The sequence below is a fragment of the Tenrec ecaudatus genome, chromosome 8, assembly GCF_050624435.1.
Source record: "Tenrec ecaudatus isolate mTenEca1 chromosome 8, mTenEca1.hap1, whole genome shotgun sequence".
Classification (NCBI taxonomy): domain Eukaryota; kingdom Metazoa; phylum Chordata; class Mammalia; order Afrosoricida; family Tenrecidae; genus Tenrec; species Tenrec ecaudatus.
In genome coordinates this window covers 102,540,950-102,562,908 of record NC_134537.1, presented here as the reverse complement: position 1 = coordinate 102,562,908, position 21,959 = coordinate 102,540,950, and the positions used below count along the sequence as shown (strand labels likewise).

The 21,959-nt window shown below is 40.8% G+C and overlaps 1 protein-coding gene across 1 annotated transcript in view; it reads left to right on the top strand.

The window, feature by feature from the left end:
- The window catches only part of KCNU1 (potassium calcium-activated channel subfamily U member 1), a 225,699-nt gene that overhangs the window by 46,257 nt on the left and 157,483 nt on the right, over nt 1-21,959 (top strand). Inside the window, exons 7-9 of the mRNA XM_075557227.1 lie at nt 10,111-10,186; nt 19,877-20,047; nt 21,309-21,400. Of these exons, the coding sequence (XP_075413342.1) occupies nt 10,111-10,186; nt 19,877-20,047; nt 21,309-21,400 (339 nt within the window). The remainder of the gene's footprint in view (nt 1-10,110; nt 10,187-19,876; nt 20,048-21,308; nt 21,401-21,959) is intronic.

Here is a 21,959-nt window from a genome sequence, read left to right as displayed (position 1 = left end):
GAGTGGGGGGAAAGAAAAGAAAAACCAAATGAGAAAGAGAAAAAGCATACATAATTTCAGGTCTGTCTACTGACCTTTATAACGATCTCCCTATTGGTCCTGGGGGAATTTAGGAGCTGTCCCTTCTAGCCAGAAGTCTACTTTGGGGCCTCTTTAGGGGCTTTGTGTCTTTGCTTTGAATCAGTTGCTGATGCTGATATGTTCCCTTCTTGGCTTTCCCCACTGCAGTTGGTTCAGACCGTACTACCTCCCACCATGTGTCCCCATTACTGCTCACTGTCACGGTATGCTTCAGTAAGGGGACAAAATGTCATGAACTGTTGTTGATCCTACAGTCCTCTCTGTGCCTTAGCAGCTCCATGCAGAGATGATTTCCTCCGGCCTTGGTGTGCTGATATGAGGTATAGACCATCCCCGGCTCCCCAGACCATCATTTCACTTTCACATAACCCTTTTCTTCTTCCCCCTGCCCCCTTTTCCCCTTCTTTGTGTTGGATTAACATGTACCTCCTTGGGTTTTGTCTGACTATACCTCAACCTGTATATTGTGACATAAGAGGCTTTTCTTCTAGACCAGTGATTCTGCACCTTTGTAATGCCACAACCCTTTAATACAGTTCCTTCTGTTGTGGTGACCCCCAACCACAAAATTATTTCCGTTGCTACTTCATAATTGTAAGTTTGCGATTGTTATGAATCGTCATGTAAATATTTGATATGCAGGATGTATTTTCATTTTTACAAATTGAACATAATTAAAGCATAGTGATTAATCACAAAACAATATGTAATTATATATTGTGAAATATTTATTTCTAATTACAAATGAATGAAATTTTGTTTTGAAGCATAGTGTAGCATGGGTTACAGTCTTCATGCCAGGAACTCATATGTGGGCATATCTGCATGTGGGCAGATCTGCCTGTAGATGGATAGAGGAGTGGTGTCTCGGTTCCTAAGACCATTGGGAATATGTGTTTTCCAATGGTCTTAGGCGACCCCTGTGAAAGAGTCATTTGACCGCCAAAGGTGTCGTGACCCACAGGTTGAGAATCACTGTTCTGTACCTACTGTGCTGATTATACTTAACTCCAGGGACTCATGTTGTACTTGTACTTTTGTGATTGACTTCACTTAGCATAAATTCTCCAACTCTTCTCATGAAATGACATGTTTCATGTGATCATCAGTGCTTTTTAGTGATGCATATTACTCCATTGTGCATATGTGCCAGAGTTTACTAAACTAGTCTATCGATGGAAATTTAGGTTGTTTCCAACTCTGCGATTGTGAATTGCACCACAATAAACATTGGATCACAGGAGACTTGTCGTGTTTTATTTCTTCACTCTTCTTGATATATGCACAGTAGAGGGATTGCTAGGTCATAAGGTAGATCAATTTTCATTTTCTTTAAATATCACCAGATCACTTTCCACGGAAACTGTATATATCTACACAACCACCAGCAGTAGATGAGAGTTCCTATCTTGCCACATCCCCTCCAACATTTGTTGCTCTCTGATTTTCTGATTTGGGCTAACTTCAAAGGTGTTAGATGGTATCTCATGGGTGTTTTAAATTGCATTTCTCTGATGGCTAGTGATCGGGATCATTTTTGCATACGTTTATTGGCCATTCAGGTATCCTCTCTAGTGAAACTTCAGTTCTTTTGCCCACTTCCTTAGGGGGTTAACGGTTTTCCTCTTTTTTGCAGGCCATGGGGGTATTTTAAATTTTAGTAATAAGCTCTTTGTCTGTTGTGTCATTTCTAAAAATCGTCTCCCACTCAGTGGGTTGCCTTGTTACCCTCTTGATGAAGTCTTTTGACCCACACAGGTGCTTTATCCTTAGTAAATCGCACTTGTCAATTTCAGGTTCACCTCTGGGTACCCTTCCCTATTACAGTTAGTCTATGTATTTATTCCCTGGGCCAAGGTTCTGAGATTTGTCCTGATTCCTTCATTGATGGTCCTGATATATTGGGGTTTTAATTCTAGGTCTGTGATCCACCTTCAGTTTGTTCTTGTGCATGGATGAGGTAAACATTTTGTTTCACATTTCTACTTGTGGATATCCATTGTTTTCAGCACCATTTATTAAAGGAGCATCTGCCTCCACCTTGATCCTTTCCAGGCCCTTGTTGAAGATCAGTTGTCTATATGATGATGGATTTATTTTTGGGTTTTCTGTTCTTTACCATTGGTTTGAATATCTGTCATTATGTCAGTACCATGTTGTTTTGACCACTGTGACTGTGTAGTAGGTGTTAAAGTCAGGTAAAGTGAGCCCTCCGACTTTATCCTTATTCTTGATGAGTTCTCTGCTAATTCTGGGCTTCCTACCTCTCCATATGAAATTGGTGGTCCATTTTTCTAATTCTTTGAAGATTGTTGGTTTTTGAATCAGGACAGTGTTTAACTTAGAAAGTGCCTTGGGTAAGATTGACTTCTTTATTATACTGAGTCTTCTAATCCATTTGTGACGCTCCCTTTTAGTTTCCTGTAGTAGGGTCTTGTAGTTTTTTCTTGTATAAGTCTTTTGGGTTATTTTTTGTTGTTGTTGTTGTTGTTAAATATATCCCTAGGTATTTCGATTTATTCGTGGCTATTGTGAAGGGTACTGCCTTCTTAATCTCCTCTTCTATAGTCTTCTACAATATAAATAGCAAACCAATAGACTTCTGTTTGTTTTTTGCATCTTGCCACTTTTCCATATGCCTCTATCATTGTCAGTATTCCTGTTGTGGAGCTTTTGGAATGTTCAATGTACAGAATTATGTTGTCTGCAAAATAGCGATAGTTTCAGCTCCTCCTCTCCCAATTGGATACCTTGCTCTTTAAAAAGGTATCCAACAAAATGTCCTTTTGCTGTCTTATGTTGTTAGCTAGGGCCTCCAGTATGATATCGAATAGAAGTGGGGTCAAGAGCATCCTTGTCTGATCCCTTTTCAGTGGGATAGATTTTATCTTGTCTCCATTGATTTTCATGTTGGCTATTGAGGAATTTTCCTTCCATTCCTATCTTCTTGAGTGTCTTAATTAGGAATGGGTGTTGAATGTTGTCAAATGCTTTTTCTGCATCTATTGATATTATCATATGATTCTTATACTTTTTCTTATGAATGTGGTATATACTACTGATGGATTTTCAGATGTTAAGTCATTCCTACATCCCTAGGATGAATCCTGCCTGATCATGGTGGATAATATGTCATATATACTTTTGGATTCTATTGGCCAATATCTTGTTAAGGATTTTTGTATCTCTGTGCCTTAGAGATATTGGTCTGTAGTTCTCTATTCCTGTGGGATCCTTGCCCTGTTTGGGTATAAAAGTTACATTGGCTTCATAAAATGAGTTTGGGAGTTTGCCATCCTTTTCTATGCTCTGGAATAATTTGTAGAGGATCCGTGTCAGCTCTTCCCTGAATGCCAGGTGGAATTCTCCTGGAAACTGTTTGTTCTGGGGAGCTTTTTTGGGGGGTAGCTTTTTGATAATCATATCTATTTCTTTTCTTGCTATGGGTCAGTTGAAGTTCTTGAACTTTATCTGGGACAATCTAGGGAAGGATAGTTTTTCCAAGTATTTGTCCATGCCTTCAACATTATTGAATTCATTAGAATACAGACTTTCATAGCACTTTGTGATTGTCCTTTTAATTTCATTGGGATCTGTTGTGATTGCCCTGTTTCATCCCTCATCTTGGCCCTTGATGTTTGCTCTTTCCTTTCCTTGGTTAGGTTTTCTATTGGAGGGGTTGTTCAATTGGCTCTGTTCTAGTCACTGGAGGTTTTGTAATTGTATATCAGTCATAAGTCTTTCTTAAATTTTCATTTATGCACTTATTGCTATCAACCTACCTCTGATAACTGGTTAACTACTTTTGCAGTATCCCCTAAGTTATGAAAATTGTATTCTCATTAGTTTCTAGAAACTTCCTAAATGCTCTAATCTGGGCCATTTCCTATTCATGTCACAGAAGATCGTTATTCATCCTCCAATTATTTTTCTGGGCTTCCTTTTATTGAGCTACAGCTTTATGACATGGTGATCTGAGACATAGGTCTGAGTAATCTCTATGTGTTTGAATTTACTCAGGTTTGACTTGTGTCCCAGCATGTGGTCTATTTTTTGAAATGAGCCAGGAGCACTTGAGAAGAATGTGAACATTTTTGCATTTGGATGTAAAGCTTTATATATGTCTACCAGGTCCAGTTGCATAATTGTAGTGTTTAGCTCTGTAGCCTCCTTTGTGAGCTTCTTACCCAGTGATCTCTTTCTCTGATAGTGGTGTTTTAAAGTTACCTACTATAATTGTTGAACCTGTAATTTCCTTTTTTCATCTTTTGTATAATTTTTTGATGAATTTTTCAGGTCTCTCGTTAGGTGCATATATATGCATTATGCTCACTGGTTCCTGGTTTACGGATCCTTTGAGCATTATATAGTGCCTTGTCTCTTTTTATGGTTTGAAACTTGAGGTCAATTTGATCAGACATTAGGATTGCAACCCCTGAAATTTTTAAGTTGTCATTTTCCTGGTATATTTTCTTCAAGTCTTTTATTCCTAGTCTGTTTGTCTCTGTGCTTAAGGTGTGTCTGTTGCAGGCATCAGATTGATCGGTTCTGTTTCTGAGCCAGTCTGCTAGTCTTTTTCATTTCATGTATGAATTGAGACAGTTGATATTCAGAGTTATTATCACAATCTGTAGATTCATTGCTATCAACTCGTACTTTTTTTTAAAACAATTTATTAGGGGCTCATACAACTCTTATCACAGTCCATACATATACATACATCAATTGTATAAAGTATATCTGTACATTCTTTTCCCTAATCATTTTCTTTTTTTCCTCCTCTTTTCTTTTTTTACATTTTATTAGGGACTCATACAACTCTTATCACAATCCATACACATACATACATCAATTGTATAAAGCACATCCATACATTCCCTGCCCCAATCATTCTCAAAGCATTTGCTCTCCACTTAAGCCCTTTGCATCAGGTCCTCTTTTTTTCCCCTCCCTCCCCGCTCCCCCCTCCCTCATGTGCCCTTGGTAATTTATACATCGTTATTTTGTCATATCTTGCCCTATCCGGAGTCTCCCTTTCCCCCCTCCTTCTCTGCCGTCCCTCTCCCAGGGAGGAGGTCACATGTGGATCCTTGTAATCAGTTCCCCCTTTCCAACCCACTCACCCTCCACTCTGCCAGCATCACCCCTCACACCCATGGTCCTGAAGGTATCATCCACCCTCGATTCCCTGTGCCTCCAGCCCTCATATGTACCAGTGTACAACCTCTGCCCTATCCAGCCCTGCAAGGTAGAATTCGGATCATGTTCAACTCGTACTTTTTACGTTGAATATTTTCCTATCTCCCTTCATATCAGTGTGCTGTATTTATATAGGGGGCTTCCTTTTGCCTTCTTTTCCCTCTGAGGCCATACTATCTTGGTAATTGTTATTGACATGTTGGCTTCTGGATAGAGTTGGGCTATATGGTAGCCTCTCGCTTGGGCTTTGTGGATATTGATCTAATGACCACAGTGAATCGGCAAGAATCTTCCACAGGATTGGGCATTTTATGACATATTCTTTGAGTTTTTCCTTGTCCTGGAAGAGCCTTATCTATCCTGCTAGCTTAATAGATCATTTGGCAGGGCAGAGGGTTCTTGATCAGGTGGGTTTTTTCTCTCTCAGTTTTAGAAAGATGTTACTCCACTCTCTCCTCTTCATGATTTCTGCTGATAAATCTGAACATGTTCTTACCTGAAAACCAGTGTATGTGACCAACTTTCTTTCTCTTGCTGCTCTTAAAATTTTCTCTTTTTCCTTGAAGTTGGATAATTTAATTATTACATACCTTGGCGAGTTCTTCCTGGGATTTAGGCTATTTGGTGTCCTCTATGCTTCCTTTGAGTGTTTGATTCTCATTCATTAAGGAGGGAAAGTTTGTTTCCAGAAATTCCCTCATTAATTTAACTGTAGATTTCTTCATCATGTCTTGTTCTGGTAGAACAATTATTTGAGTATTGCTCCTGTTCATAACTTCTGTCTTTGGTCTCAGGTTTTCTTCTGCCTCTTTTATTATCTTGTTTGACTGTCTTTCTCATTTGTTGAAGTCTGCCTGATTAGCCTCAAGATCACTGGTATGATTTTTTGTCTCCTCTAGTCTGTTCATGAGATCTGTGATCTTGTGTGTAGCTTGTTACCTCATCCATTAGCTCCTGTTTTTCCCATTGGTGAATGAACATCATCACCTCAATTGTGGACTTCATCTTCTCTATCATTGCATCCTTATTCTGTGTTGCTTTCCTCATCTCCTGTATTACTCCAAGCAACCTACTGAAGATTTCTTTTCGTGGCACATCTACATCTGGTTCTTCTATGAGCATGATTACCTCTGCTGTTGTGCTTTATCTTTCTTGTTTTATTGTTGAGAGTGTTGCAGCCGTTTGTTGTTTATGTGCCAATTTATAAGAACTGGATGCCATGTTTCTGGGAGACCAAAGGGGCCTGAGCTCTTTCTCTGTGTGACTGGTCAGGGTATTTTTAAGTTCTACCTGTGGCCAACTATGGTGGTGGGTCAGACTGCTGTGTAGGCAGGGTGCCACGGTGACTCTGTGGCCAATGGCAGCGAGGGGTTTGTGAGACTGGGGTGAGGCTGGTGACTGTATGTATTCCCTGGACCCACATTGTTCTGGGCTGTCAGGTCGCAATTATCAGCCTTTTTTAAAAAGGGATCTAATAGAAGACAACAAGGGGAGAGGCCTCACAGCCACAAAAGGGGTGCTGAGAGAAGGTGGCAACAATCCCACTGCTGTTGGTGCAGGTGTCAGGCGAAAGCCTCCACAGGGTGGAGGTGCCAGGCACTGGTGGAGGTAGCTGCTGGTGCCACTGCTGCTGCCACTGGCAGGGTGCACCGCACAGATATGGGGAAGCCTCTGCTGTTGTGGATGGTGGGAAGGGAAGAGCTGCTGTTGTTTCGGGATTGGGAGGGCAGGGTGTCAGGCAATGTTGGGGAGAGCTGTTGCGGCTGTAGGTAATTAAAATAACTCCAAGTGGCCTGTAGACAGGGTTTAGCCTCAGCTGTTTGGGCCACAGGTGTGTGGTGAGAGGGACCTGCTAAATGAAGGGACCTGCCACCACATGGGGAGAAGGGAGCCTCAGGAGAAGGGAGGAGCTCATGTTGCAGAGTGCTGTGGATGGACTGTCACCATGTGGGGGCCCAGCCATAGTTGTGGTGAGCACAACATGACTGCTGGCTAACTCCGGGTGTAGCAAAAAGGCTGAGAGGAGCCAATCAGTGGAGTGACCACAATGGGTTCTTAGGTGGTGTCATTATGGAATGGGGATTCCCCGGTTGCTGATTCCCTGGGGTCCAGAGCAAGACTAGATATGGGTGAAGGATCCCTTCCAGGCTGAGGGTGTACTCTCCACTGCTCCTCATGGGGCAGGGGAGACTGGGGTGCCACTGTCCTGGGAAAATCCGGGAATGCTGCTCTGTGTAAGCTGGGAAAGGTTGGAGTGGTGCTGCACTGCAGGAGAGGCTCCTGGTGCTGCTCAACGTGGGTCCACAGAAGTTGGCAGAGCTGTGCTGTGCAAGCCAGGAGAGGCGGTGGCAGTGCTGAGCCATACTACCAGGAAAGTGGCGGGCACTGTGCCCCATAGGTATGAGAGCGCAGCTGCTGCAGCAGTGGGGTGATGTTAGGAGATGGTGGAGAGAGCCCCCATAGCTGTAGGAACCACACTTACTGCAGGTGAACTTCAGGTCGGCCCCTGGGACTCTGGGTGGGTGGTGGGAGGTACGAGAGCTTGGAAGCAGGATCACTGCCATGTGGAAATAAGGGGAACTCAGGAGAAGGGAGTTGCTCCCCTAGTGGAGTGTCGCTGATGGCCAGCTGCTGTGGTGGTCCAGCCATGGCTTTGCGGGACTCAGCAGGGCAGCCATTCAGCTCCTGGTGTGGCAACCAGTCTGGGGTTGAGGTGGGCCATCGATGGGTGGTAACTGCAGTGGTATGCAGAGGCAGCACGCCTGGCATTGCTTGGAAATCCCTGTGATCAGGTCACAGATCTCTGGGGATCTGGGGTAAGGGAGATGTGGAGAAGGGCCACCTCCCAGACAGAGAAAGCACTCTGGGTTGTTGTATATATGTCACTGTTAACATCAGATAGATCTTGGTTGAAAGCAGAGAAACAGAAAGACATTTACTTGTGTCTTATTGGCTATTTAAAGGCATTCAACGATATAGACTCTAACAAGCTGTGCATGGTCTATAAATAAATGGGAATTTCAGAGCACCTCATTGTGCTCATTTTGACCCAGAAGCAGTTGTGTGACCATAACAAGGGAGTACTGTATGGTTTAAAATTAGCAAAGGTATGTTCTATGTTTGTACTCTCTCACCATATTTCAACCTGTATGCTGAACAAATCATCAGAGAAGCTGAATTCTTTGAAGAAGAATGGGCCATCAAGATTTGAAGAAGGCTCATTAACAACCTGCAAACTACAGATGACACAGCTTGCTTGCTGAAAGTGAGAACTTGAAGCACTTGCTGATGAAGATCAAAGATTGTTGTCTTCAATATGGATTACATCCGCGTTAAAAAAATCAAATATCCTCACAATTGGACTAATAGATAATATGATGGTGAATGAGGAATAGATTCAAGTTGTCAAGGATTTTGTCTCCCTTGGATCCACAATCAGTGCTCATTGAAGCAGCTGTCCAGAGATCAAAATGCCTGTTGCATAAGATCAAAAGGCATGCTGCATAAGAACTCTTTAAAGTACTGGAGAGCAGGTCTGTTACTTTGAGGACTAAGGTGACCCTAACCGAAGCCATGGTAGTTCTGATTGCCTCATATGCCTGTGAAAGTTGGACACGGAATAAAGAAGACCAACGAAGAGTTGATGCATTTGAATTATGGTGCTGGTGAAGAATATTGAGAGTAAAATGGATTGCCAAAAGAACAAAAATCTGTCTTCAAAATAACTCAGCTAGAATGCCCCTTAGAGGCAACCATAGTGAGATTTAATCTCGCATACTTGGAACGTTTTATCAGTAGAGACTGGTCTCTGAAGACTTCTTGGTAAAGTAGAGGGGGAGTGAAAAAGAGGGAGGCCCTCAACAAGATGAACTGACACAGGGCCCGCGGCGATGGGCTCATGCATAGAAACAACTGTGAGGACGGCACACTACTTGGAGGTTTTTTCATTCTGTGTATATGGAGTTGGCACTGACTGGAGCAGCTAACAACAAGCTGCCTCTGGCACTAATGCGCTTCTAATGTTTTGTCACCAAATGTCTGTGATTTGACTAGAATCAGAACATAGCAGGCCATTGTGAAGCATTTATTAATTGTCGAAAGTAGGGATGGAAAAGGGTGCCTTGAGCAATTGGTGGTTTTGCCTAAAATCACAGAAGTAGAAGCTTCTCTCATCCTTATTACTCACAGTTCCTGTTATGGGGTTAGCCATGCATGTTTATGACCGATTCAATATTCTATTTTGCCAGTCCATCCACTCTGACAATTATTGGGAATATGCCTTTTGTACTATGACTTTCTATTAAATTGTTATAATTAAACATAAAAAACCTCACTACCATAAAGTCACTGCAGACTCAAAGTGACCCTCTGTGGGTCTCTGAGACTGTAACTGTTTATGGGAATACAAAGCCCGGTCTCTCTCCTTCGGTACTGCAGGTGGTTTTGAACTACCGACCATGCAGTTTGAAACCCAACATGTAACCTAAACACCACCAGAGCTCCTATAATGAAGCATATATAGCATATCATTAAAAACAATATAATCAGGCTTGTGATATCACAGTAAAATTCTAAACTACTTGAATTAGTGAATAACTTGTATGTTTAGATTTTTGCTTTATATACCCTAATGTGTTCATGATTGAATTGAGCATCTTGTAAAAGTGCACGGTTGATAGATTATGGCTGGGGTGTGGACATCTGAATTGTAATGCCTTCTCAGTTGACACCACTACTGCTATTCCATGAATCACATTTTGAGTAGCAAGTGGTTGTGTTATTGTACTATTATGTTAACGAGAGTCAATAATGCCGTCTTTCTTCCTCTAGTGCCTCAGTGAAGTTTTCCAAACTGTTATCAATAATTCTTAGTACATGCTTCACTGCTGCAGGATTCATTCATCTGGTAAGCATCTCATCACAGTGTCCATTTGTGCTAATCATTATTGTATTAGACTGAGTTGACTAGAGAAACAAATCCAGCGCTCATAATATAAGAAAGAATTTTATATCAAGGAGTAATTGTATATATCAAGAAAACATCCTAGCCCAGTCTAACTCAAGTCCATAAATCCATAAGTTTTTCTTCAGACTCACACAGCAGAATGCAATGGTGCAGAATGCAGGAAGATCACAGGCCAGTGTGTGCAAAGTCATGTGGATCCAAAGTTTATGGGAAACATTGTAGGACTCCAGCAGCTCTCAGGATGGCCAGCCCCCAGAGAACTATTTATCTCCATCAGACCTCCATGGGAGGTCATCAGACTGCAACCTAGTTCACAGGCTAAATTCCACCCATATTTTATTACAAGTGCCAGGTTGGCACACACACACACACACACACACACAAACCCTATTATATGCATCAATGTCCTTTCTTTGAAAAATGTAGTTGAAACTTCTGAATACCTGTCTCCATCATCAAAACTCAATGTGAGGATGAGCTTTGCATTTGTGGGTTTTCCCCATCCTGACACGTCTCAAAAACTACTTGCTACATTCAAGGTATCTATGTTCTACCTTCCAACTTCAAAAGCTGCTCTCAGGAAGAGACCTAAGAAGCTAACCTTTCAGAGGTATAAGTAATAAATCAAATGCATCTCTATATATTCCCAAGGATTCTAGCATTTCAAAAAAGAATGAAAATTCTTAAATAAATGAAGTGAATTGGAGAATTTCAGACTTATAGAAGTTGGGGAGTTATGGTAGAGGAATGGCTGAGTTGCAAATTGAAACCTCAGAGCTTTCTTGATTTTCTTGAAACAAATTTGCATATATATATAGATTCCTGACTAACTTGCCAATAGGTTAGTTTTATCCCACATAATTAAGAATACATACATTGAATTCAACAATAGAAAGACACTACCCAATTTTATTGCCTGAGGACACCTGAGAAGCAGTCATTAAAACATTCAGAAATTAATTGAAATACAGTGTTTAAAGCCTGTGGAGACCTCTTTGAAAAAATAAAGTTAAGAAGTATAGTGGAATTATTTTTTACTTAGATTATATCTCTCAAAATGAGTCAAAAATAATAATGATAAAAAGAAGAAAGAAATATAAGCTTATCAACTTCCACTCATCAAGAAAAATTTCAAAGACCAGTGTAAACTATGGAACTTTAGGAACACTAAAACCAGCCACATACTTCATGTGCACTCAAGCAGGAGGGAGATTTCTCTAAAAATTAGTTTCACAGCAGTGAATGCTGGATCTCAAGGATTGAATTAGGGGCATGGCTTTAATGGGAGAGGTAATCAGTGTCCCTGTAGAGACTTGCAGGAACATCATAGAGTGCCAAAGGAGAGGCCATATTAACAGAGTACGTGTTATGTCTTCCATAGCAGTTCCATAGAGGGCTTTACTCTGAATATGGTCTACACGTGATTAAAACAGTCCAGAAGTCAGTCACCTCTGCTTCTCAAGGAAGAAGGAGACTCCAACTCCTTCTAGCCCAAGATCTATTGCCCTGAGGCAGGAGTCAGTCCAGCTTCTGCCCTCCATCTTTCTTTACCTTCTCACACCTTCGGTTCCTTCCAAGACACTCTCCTACTCTATTGGGTTCGAAGATCTATTGTGATGACCACACAGAATTCACAGACAACATTCACAACTAGAGAGATTCATTAGGGAAGTTAACTGGTTACCAAAGTTAGAATCATAAACAGTAAGAATACTAAGTGGTTAAGAGCAATACCCCTCCTTATCCAGCAGTAAAGTATGCCTCTCTCTTTTCCTCAGCTGTTCAGTCATGTGGCTCCTTGGCCTCTGGTACCATGGACCAGGAAGTGTCTCTGCATCACAGTCTCATAGCCTCCCTGTTGGTCCTGGTTGTCTCATGGTCTCTGTACCTTGGCCTCTGGTGTCAGTGTGGTTCCTTTGCTCCATTCCATGCTCATCATGCCACAGTCTCTGACCTTGGGCTCTACTATAGTAGGCAGAGATCTTGAGTCTGCTCCACTGGTGGTTCTTCTTCCTTGATTGTCCCAGAAATGATCCCCCTCTGATTTTGAGATGGCTTTTGTACACAGAGGAGTGGTTTTGACGGAGTTGTGGGTTTTGTCTTTCAACAGATAATATTCCCAGGGAAACAAAGGGCGATGAATTTATTTACAGTAAGGTATTCTATTATATCCTACTTACATCCCAAATAATATCCCACTTTCACTCTGTCCATAAGCACAACAGAGAACTTCCTCCAAAATGAGATTATAAACACCAGCAGAGAAACTTAAGTTTATGATACATCACACAAGGGATTATGGATAGAAGGGGCATATTAATTGACTATGTCTCAACAGTTACATAAATAGTTTTAAGTCATTTTATTGGGGGCTCATACAACTCTTATCACAATTCATACATATATCAATTGTGTCAAGCACATTTGTACATTTTTGCCATCATCATTCTCAAAATATTTGTTCTCCACTTAAGCCCTTGGTATCAGCTCCTTATTTTCCCCTTCTCTCCCCACTCCCTAATGAACCCTTGATAATTTATTAATTATTGTCATTTTGTCATGTCTTATACTGCCCAATGTCTCCCTTCATACACTTTTCTGTTGTTCATCCCCCAGGGAGGAGGTTATATGTGGATCCTTGTAATCAGTTCCCCCTTTTAACCCCACCTTCCCTCTACCCTCCAGTATCGCCACTCTCACCACTGGTCCTGAAGGGATCATCTGTCCAGATTCCCTGTATTTCTAGTTCCTATCTGTACCAGTTCACATCCTCTAGTCTAGCCAGATTATAAGGTAGAATTGGGATCATGATAGTGAGAGGTGGGAGGGAGGAAGCATTTAAGAATTAGAGGAAATGATCAAGGGTAAGGTTGCTTAGAGAAGAGGTATACTCTAGCCCAGGTGGCGATGAAGCATGGTAGTAGGGCAGGAGGAAAGTCAAGGGAGATGGAGGAAAGAGCTAGGAGTCAAAGAGCATTCATGGAGGTCTAGACAAAGACATGTACATGCAAATATATATAGGAGGATGGGGAAATAGATCTATGTGTCTATATTGATAGGTCAAGTATTAAGGTGGCGGAAGGACCTTGGGCCTCTACTCAAACACTCCCTCAATGCATGAATACCTTCTTTTATTAAATTGGAACTCTATGATTCTCACTCTCCCGACACAACGGCTGGAGCCAAAGTGGGTGAACAAGTAAATGTGGTGAAGAAAGCTGATGGTGCCCGGCTATCAAAAGAGATAGTGACTGGGGTCTTAAAGGCTTGAAGATAAACAAGCGGCCATCTAGCTCAGAAGCAACAAAGTCCACATGGAAAAACACACCAGCCTGTGGGATCGAGTGGTCCCAAAGGGATTAGTTACCAGGCATCAAAGAACAAAAAATCATATCATTGACTGCACACCTCCATGATAGGATCGCTGAAGACAAATGGGTGCATAAGCAAATGTGGTGAAGAAAGCTGATGGTGCCCGGCTATCAAAAGAGATAGTGTCTGGGGTCTTAAAGGCTTGAAGGTGAACAAGCGACCATCTAGCTCAGAAGCAAATAAGCCCACATGGAAGAAGCACACCGGCCAGTGCGATCACGAGGTGCCCAAGGGACCAGGTATAAGGCATCATGCAAAAAAAAAAAGATATAAGTGTATGTATGTATGTGTATATATGTGTATCTGTATATATGTATGTATATATATGTATATATATATATATCATATTAAATGAAGGGGGAAGTGCGGAGTGGAGACCCAAGGCCCAAGTGTCGACCAATGGAGATCCCCTCATAGAGGGGTTTAGGAGAGGAGATGGGTTAATTAGGGTGTGAGGTAGTATCGATGAAGAACACAGCTTTCCCCCAGATCCTGGATGCTTCCTCCCCCCAACTACCATGATCCGAATTCTACCTTGCAGGCCTGGATAGGACAGAGGCTGTACACTGGTGCATATGAGGGTTGGAGGTACAGGGAATCCAGGGTGGATGATACCTTCAGGACCAAGGGTGTGAGGGACGATGCTGGGAGAGTGGAGGGTGAGTGGGTTGGAAAGGGGGAACTGATTACAAGGATCCACATGTGACCTCTTCCCTGGGAGAGGGACAGCAGAGAAGGGGGGAAGGGAGACTCCGGATAGGGCAAGATATGACAAAATAACGATGTATAAATTACCAAGGGCACATGAGGGAGGCGGGAATGGGGAGGGAGGGGAAAAAAAAAAAGAGGACCTGATGCAAGGGGCTTAAGTGGAGAGCAAATGCCTTGAGAATGATTGGGGCAGGGAATGTATGAATGTGCTTTATACAATTGATGTATGTATATGTATGGATTGTGGTAAGAGTTGTATGAGTCCCTAATAAAATGTAAAAGAAGAAAAGAGAAAAAAATGATTAGGGCAAAGACTGTACAGATGTGCTTTATACAATTGATGTATGTATATGTATGAACTGTGAAAAGAATTGTATGAGCCTCAATAAATTGTTAAAATAAATTTTAAAAAAAAGAATAAGAGGAAAGTTGTATGTTTCATTGTTACTACACTGCATGCTAACCAACTCATCTCCTTCCCCCTGCCCTTCTGTAAGGAGATGTCCAGTTGCCTACAGATGGGTTTGGGGTCCCCACTTTGCACTCTTCCTCATTCACAATGATTTTATTTTTTGTTCTTTGAAGCCTGATACCTGATCCCTTCGATACCTCGTGATCACAGACTGGTGAGCTTTGTTGCTTCTGAGCTAGATGGCCAATTGTTTATCTTCAAGCCTATAAGACCCCAGATGCTATATCTTTTGATAGCCAGGCATCATCAACTTTCTTCACTACATTGGCTCATGCACACATTTGTCTTCAGCGATCATATGGGGAAGGTAGGAACACAATGATTTGATATTTTGTTCTTTGATCCTGATACCTGGTCCCTTCTACATCTCGTGGTCACACAGGCTGGTGTGCTTCTTCCATAAGGGATTTGTTGCTTCTGAGCTAGATGGCTGCTTGTTTACCTGTAATCCTTTAAGACCCCAGATGCTATATCTTTTGATAGCTGAGCACCATCAGCTTTCTTCACCATATTTGCTTATGCACACATTTGTCTTCAGCGATCATGTCAGGAAGGTGTGCATCATGGAATGCCAATTTAATAGAACAAAGTGTTCTTGCATTGAGTAAGTACTTGAGTGGGGGTCCAATGTCCATCTGCTGCCTTAATACTAAGCCTATAAATATATGCACATAGATCAATTTCCCCATCATCCTACATAAATATATTTACATATGTACATGTGTGTAGTTAGATCTCTATAAATATCCTTTGTCTCCTAGTTCTTTCCTATATTTCCATTTACTTTCAATTGTCCCACTATCAGTCTTCATTTGGGTTTCAGTAATTTCTCTCGGTTACATTGCCCTTGCTGAATCCCTACCAGGCCTCTCACACCCTGCTTGTCACTAATTTTGGATCACTTGTTGTTCCCTTATCCCTGGGTTGATCAACACCACCTCTTTTCCCCCACCTCCTCTTCTCCCATGTCCTCCCGGAACCATCAGCCCCATTGTTTTCTCCTCCAGACTGTTCATCCAGCCTATCTTATCTAGAAATACCTGCAGAGATAATAATATGCACACAAAAAACAAGGCATAGAAAGACAAAGTGACAAAAGAGAACACAACGGCTACAACAAAGAAAACCAATGACCAAAAAACTAATTAATTAATTTTTAAAATTAAAAAAAGGACATCCTGTAAATAAATCAAGGTCTGGTTTTTGACCTCTAGGAGTGTCCTCCAGTTGAGTCTAATGGGGTGCCATGCTCTGGCCCCAACGTCTATACTTTGTGCTCCCTCAGGAATTCCCTGCTCTGCTTCCCCCACTGCTCTCCTGCACACCCTTAGTGTTTTGCCTCCGTGTGTTGGGTCAGACCAGACCAATCCTGACCTTGAGTCTCCAGTAATGTCCCGCATAGGACCATGGGTCAGCAAGGGATGTCGCGTTTCATAGTGGGATTAGCCATATGGTCCACTCTGTGCATTGGCTGTTCTGAGCCAGGATATCGTCCTCCAGGCTTGGTGGGCCAGGATGTGGTCCACTCTCTCTTCCTCCCCACTCATTTGCTCCCGTGTACTCTGATCAGACCTGTTCCACTCCCCCAGCTGGAGCTTCAGTGCTGTCCTCTGAAGTCAATTCTTCTGAGAGGAGCAGCAGGTGTCCACGTAGCTGGGATTGGGTCAGCCCCCGGACCTCTCCACTGTTTCTCTTCTCCATGCTGGCCTGCGGCGTGCGCATTCCAGAACACTGGATTGAAGTCTGATCCCTCTTTCCCTGTGGGGATACAAACAATACCCTCTTCTTGGGTGGGTTAGAGCCCTATTCCTCCACTACACATTACGATCCTTTTTTGTTTCCTTTACCGCCCCTCCCCCTGTTTAGTTGGCTATCATATGTACCCCTGGATTTAGCCTGGCCCCTGCCATACTACCTGGACCTCACCCGTGGAGGGTTTACAACAGTTATATTTTATGTTAGCTAAACTTTTATATTTTTATTTTCTGCTTTCTAATTTTTTGTGGAGAGGTCACATGAATCGTGTAAACATGATGTGGAGGCCACGTCCGATCTCCTTTAGCTACACATGGAAGAAGGAGATTCCAAGAGCTTTCTAATACAAGGCATATAGGCACAAGGAAGAAGTCAGACCTACCTCCCCCCTCCATCCTGATTTACCCTAATGTGATGCCACCTGTTCCCTCTCCTACACACTCCTTCTCTGAGGAGTTAAACATCTAGTGAAATAGCAAAACTCACAGACAATACTTACAACTATGAGTGTTTATTGGGGAAGTTAATAGGTTAGCACAAGTCAAAATTAAGAAATATGAAGGATGTAGTCTTTTGTACACAGTAGGCAGAGCTTGCATAATAGAATCTTACAAGACCAGCGACTTGTTTATAGTAAATACCTCTTTTCAACAATAAAAAGATGACTATACACATGAAACTTCTCCAGATAAGAACCCACAAATCAAATTGACTACATCTGTGGGAAGCAATGATGGAAAACCACAATATCAGCAGCTAAAATCAGACCAGGGGCTAACTGTGGAATAGACCATCAATTGCTCAACTGTAAATTCAGGTTTAAATGAAGAAAATTAAAGTTAGTCCATGAGAGCTAAAAAAAATTACTTTGAGACTCTCCCACCTAAATTTGAATGTCAAGGATATCTCAAGAACAGATTTGCTGCATTGAACACTAATGGCAGAAGACCTGGTGAGCTGAAGAATAGCATCAAGACCATTGTACAAGAAGAAAGCAAGAGAAAGAGAGAAAGAAAAAGAAAAGATCAGCATGGTTGTCAGAAGAGACACTGAACTTGCTCTTAATAACATAGTAGGTCAGGGCCATGGAAGAATAGTGAAGCACAGGAACTGAACAGTAAAGTTCAAAGAGCAGGTCACCGGCAGTCCTAGTTTGAGAATAGCTGCTCGTCTTAGATAGCATGGAATCTTGGGTTAGAAATTCCATCCACAATGCCCCTCTGAGCTATTGCAAACCTCTTTCTGAGCACCTTTATCAAGCCAGTGTGTACAGACATGGGGCCGTTGGGCATCAAGTCCTCCAGACAGGGAGGCAGCATGTGAGGCGGTATGCAGAGCAGCAACCAAACAACTGAGTGCCTCCTCGGTGAATGGCATCGAAGTCTTGAATGTTAAAACTTCAAGAGCTATATCCCAGGATGAAGAAAAGATACGTGATGATATATGATTTATAATATAAACCAAATCCAAATTGTGATGGTCTGAACACACTATTTACCCATCCTCAGACTATCTTTCAGCTTAAAGTTGACACCACTCAAAGGTGAGTATTAATCTGAAAGGAACATAGTGCTTCACTTCTATCTATAGAACAAAGGTTGTGTGGGAGAGAAGTGAGATATAAATACAGAGACAGTCACATAATACAGTAGTTATCAGAACAATTGCAAGATAACGTCACCAAGGTAGCAAAGGGAAATGTAAGAACAATTCACCACACCCCGAAAGTACAAGAAAGACTTAAAATAGATCCCTGAAAATGATAACAAAATTAGATAGACAAACTTTAAAAATAAAATATTTATTAAACAGGACTTGGAAATGACCTAAAAGATAGCATCGTGAATATGAGGATTGAAGGGAAATCCATATTCCAGCAAAAAAGGACCTCAAATGATGAATTCCAAGGACGTTTGGAAGCACTACTGACCTTCAAGAATGAGAAAAACATCCAAAAGAGCCAAACAATGTCTATACAATGGACAGGGGCAACGAGCCATCTCAGATGTCCCTACAGTTCAAGTCAATACCGTGAGATGAAAGAGCAATGTCTACAAAATTTGTTTGAAAGGAAATCTAATCTAAACCAGTTATTTTAAGTGTACAAAGGGAAATAACCTTTAAAAAATATATTTTGATGATATGACTCAGCCATATAGAAGATGAATAAAATCTACGAACTCAAGAATTGGAAGGTCATGATAAAAAAATGGTTATGGTACTTATAGAGTATGCAATAATAATTTGTGCCAGGATATGATTGAAACTCCATGCTGATAATGATAATATGGAGGTTTGTCAGAACCCCGGAGGTCAGGGAAAGAAAATCAATGAACTTTGCAACAAAGTTCACTACCAGCCATAAGAGTTAGTATAGACAATCTCTTATCTTGGAATAGTGTCTAAGAGAAAGCTACACTTTGAATCTACTTGATAGGCTTAAGGAAAGGCAAAAATGTGTCATACTGATGTTAAAAAGTCATCAAATGTCTGAACAATCCAAATTATTTCTAATTTCTACTCCAGCTCTTAACATAATTTTTAATGCAAAAATAACAATCATAATAAAAGCTTCTAGTTTCCTCTAGAATCTCTAGCATTTTGTCATCTTTTATGTTAAATAGAAATGGAAAATATCTGGGAAATAAGTAAGCTGTAGGAATATTTTTTATAATTTGAGAAAAAGAGGAAAATGTAGTTAGATATTATACAAATAATTCCATTTATTTAATATCATAAAAGTGATCTGAGAAGTTTAATTTTAAAATGTGATGACAGAAAGGAAAATATTTTTTCAGAACCCTTGGTTTTTAAGCTGCTCACTCTAACTTGAGTCACTAGGAAACGCTATTTGCTTTTATGCTTTCTTGTTCACTTTTCCGTAGATACCAGCATTAGGATCATTGGGACAAAATCAGTTTACAGTGCCATTTATTGTACCTTTCTTTAAAAGGAATCCTGTTCTAGTGAAAATGATGATGCATTATAATTGCTCAAACTGAGTATTGGTGTCCTATGGCTCCAAAAAGTGATGGTGCACTCAGAGAGAGAGAGAGAAAAATGAGAAGCTATTCTCCTGTGGAGTATTCCAAAGGCTGTACTCAAACTCTCTGAGCCTCTGAGTTCTGTAGTAACCAGTAGTTCAATGAAAACTTCAAATCACTCCCACTAGTTGAAAACTCTTCATACAGCTAGAGACTTACAGAAGGTTTCATTTGAATTTAACTAAGTGAAATGAATCCAACTCATTGCCTTTTGTGTAAACACCTCCCCTTGAACCCCATTCAAAAAGTTCTCCTGTGCCTTCTCCCTTTGCACAGGTGGAAAATTCTGGCGATCCATGGCTCCGGGGCAGCAATTCACGGAATATATCTTTCTTTGACTCAATTTACCTGGTTGTGGCAACAATGTCGACTGTTGGCTTTGGAGATGTGGTGCCACAGACAACTCTGGGACGGTCCTTCATCATTTTCTTCACCCTGGGGAGTTTGGTGAAGAATATTTTTAATCTTCTCTTGAGCATAGCTATATAAATGGAAAAAATTGTTAGTGGTAAAAAATAAAGCAATTTATGGTGGAGAGTGAACACTGCATTATTCAGAGCAAGTATAAATTAAAAGTTTCATAGATGCCATTCTTAGCTAAACTATAATTTCTGGAACACATGATGTAATTGATTGGCTGACTATATACAAACAAGAAGTAGACACTCTTTATTAGTTTCTTTTATTTTATTAGCTGGCATTTAATACATATAATGTATCATTTCATATTCCTAACATGTCAAATAGAATCGTACAATTGCTACCACAATCTGTTTCCAACCATTCTTTTTCTACATGGACTCTTTGATATATATTAGCCTCAGAATATATTTGAGTAACGCTGTTTTCCTTCATTTGGGGCCCATCAGATTAAAATGTTTGTCCCAAGAAGGAGGTGCATCTGAGATGTCATTTGAAGCCCAGATTTCTTGCAGCCAGATATGACCACTTCCACTAATGAAGTATTTTACTTTAAATTAATGAACATCTATGGTAGGTTCGAGGAGATCTGGTGGTGTAGTGGTCTCACATTGAATTGCTGACTTCAAGGTCCTCAGTTCAAAACCAACACTCACTCCTCAGGGGAAAGATGGGGCTTTCTATGCCTGTGGAGAGTTAGAATCTCAGAAACTCACAAGGGCAGTTCTACCTTGCCCTGTAGGGTCACTAAGAGTTGGCATCCCCTCCAAGTCACTGAGGTTTTTCTGTTTTTGTTTTTATGCTTGTTTTGAGAGTATAGCATGGACCAAGTATTTTTAAAAATGTTTTCATGGCTTTAATTTCAGCTTGCTAAAAAAAACCCTTAAGAGTTCCTCACTCTTCCTGTCTAAAATTCCATTTTCCATAGCACTCATTCATTAATTTCAACTTAATCCATACCTATTTCATATAGTCCCATAAGAATACAAAGTCAAAATGTCAGTGAGGTGATTAAGATTCATGAAAAAGGCAAAGCAGTTAGGGAAGCTATCTTGCTGTTTGTTTGGACTTTTATCATTTTGAATGCTGAAATATTTATTAAATTTGAATCAAATTCAGACTGAAGAAAGAAAGAAACTCCTTCTCCCTTTTCAAATGTAGGCCACTGCTCTCTCCTTCCTAGATGAGGGAGTGCGTTAGGTGACTTCTTTCTCCTTTGAGAATCTTACAATTTTAGGACATTTGTCAAAATAATAAGAGTTAAGGTTTTGTTTGTTCATCATTTTAGATACTATTTTCAAAATATATTCCTGAAATGGTGGAACTTTTTGCTAACAAGAGAAAATACGTCAATTCCTATGAAGTGGTCAAAGGGAAAAAGTAAGTATCTTTTAAAATATTATTTCTAAAACATAAGAGATTCTATTTCACTCTAAGTCCTTGATCTTTGAATGGTATAGAAGAGACACAATGCAACTAATAACAGCAAACCAACCCACTGCCATCCAGTCAATTCCAACATATGGCAACCTTCTAAAATCGAGTAGGTCCGCTTTTTAGGCTTTCTGAGACCGTAAATCTTGATAGAGGCGAACTGTGGCATTTTCTCCTGTAGAGCGGCTGGGGTATTTGAACCACTGAATTGCAGTTACCAGCTAGTGTGTAATCCACTGTTAGATTTGCATATTACTCATAAGAGAAAAAAGCATCTAAAATGACAACTAATGTAATTTCACGGTTAATGAGTATTAGGGAGGTGTATGGGACATGCTAAATTAGCAAATAAGACCTGAAAAGCTTAAAATGAGCTTAAACTAAAAGTACATGTTAGGTGTAATGAAAGAATGAGGAGAGGAAGTACCAAGTCTGAGAATATAGCAACCGTGAAGAAATTGAGAGTTACTTTTCACCAAACAATCTACTTGCATAGATGTCTGAG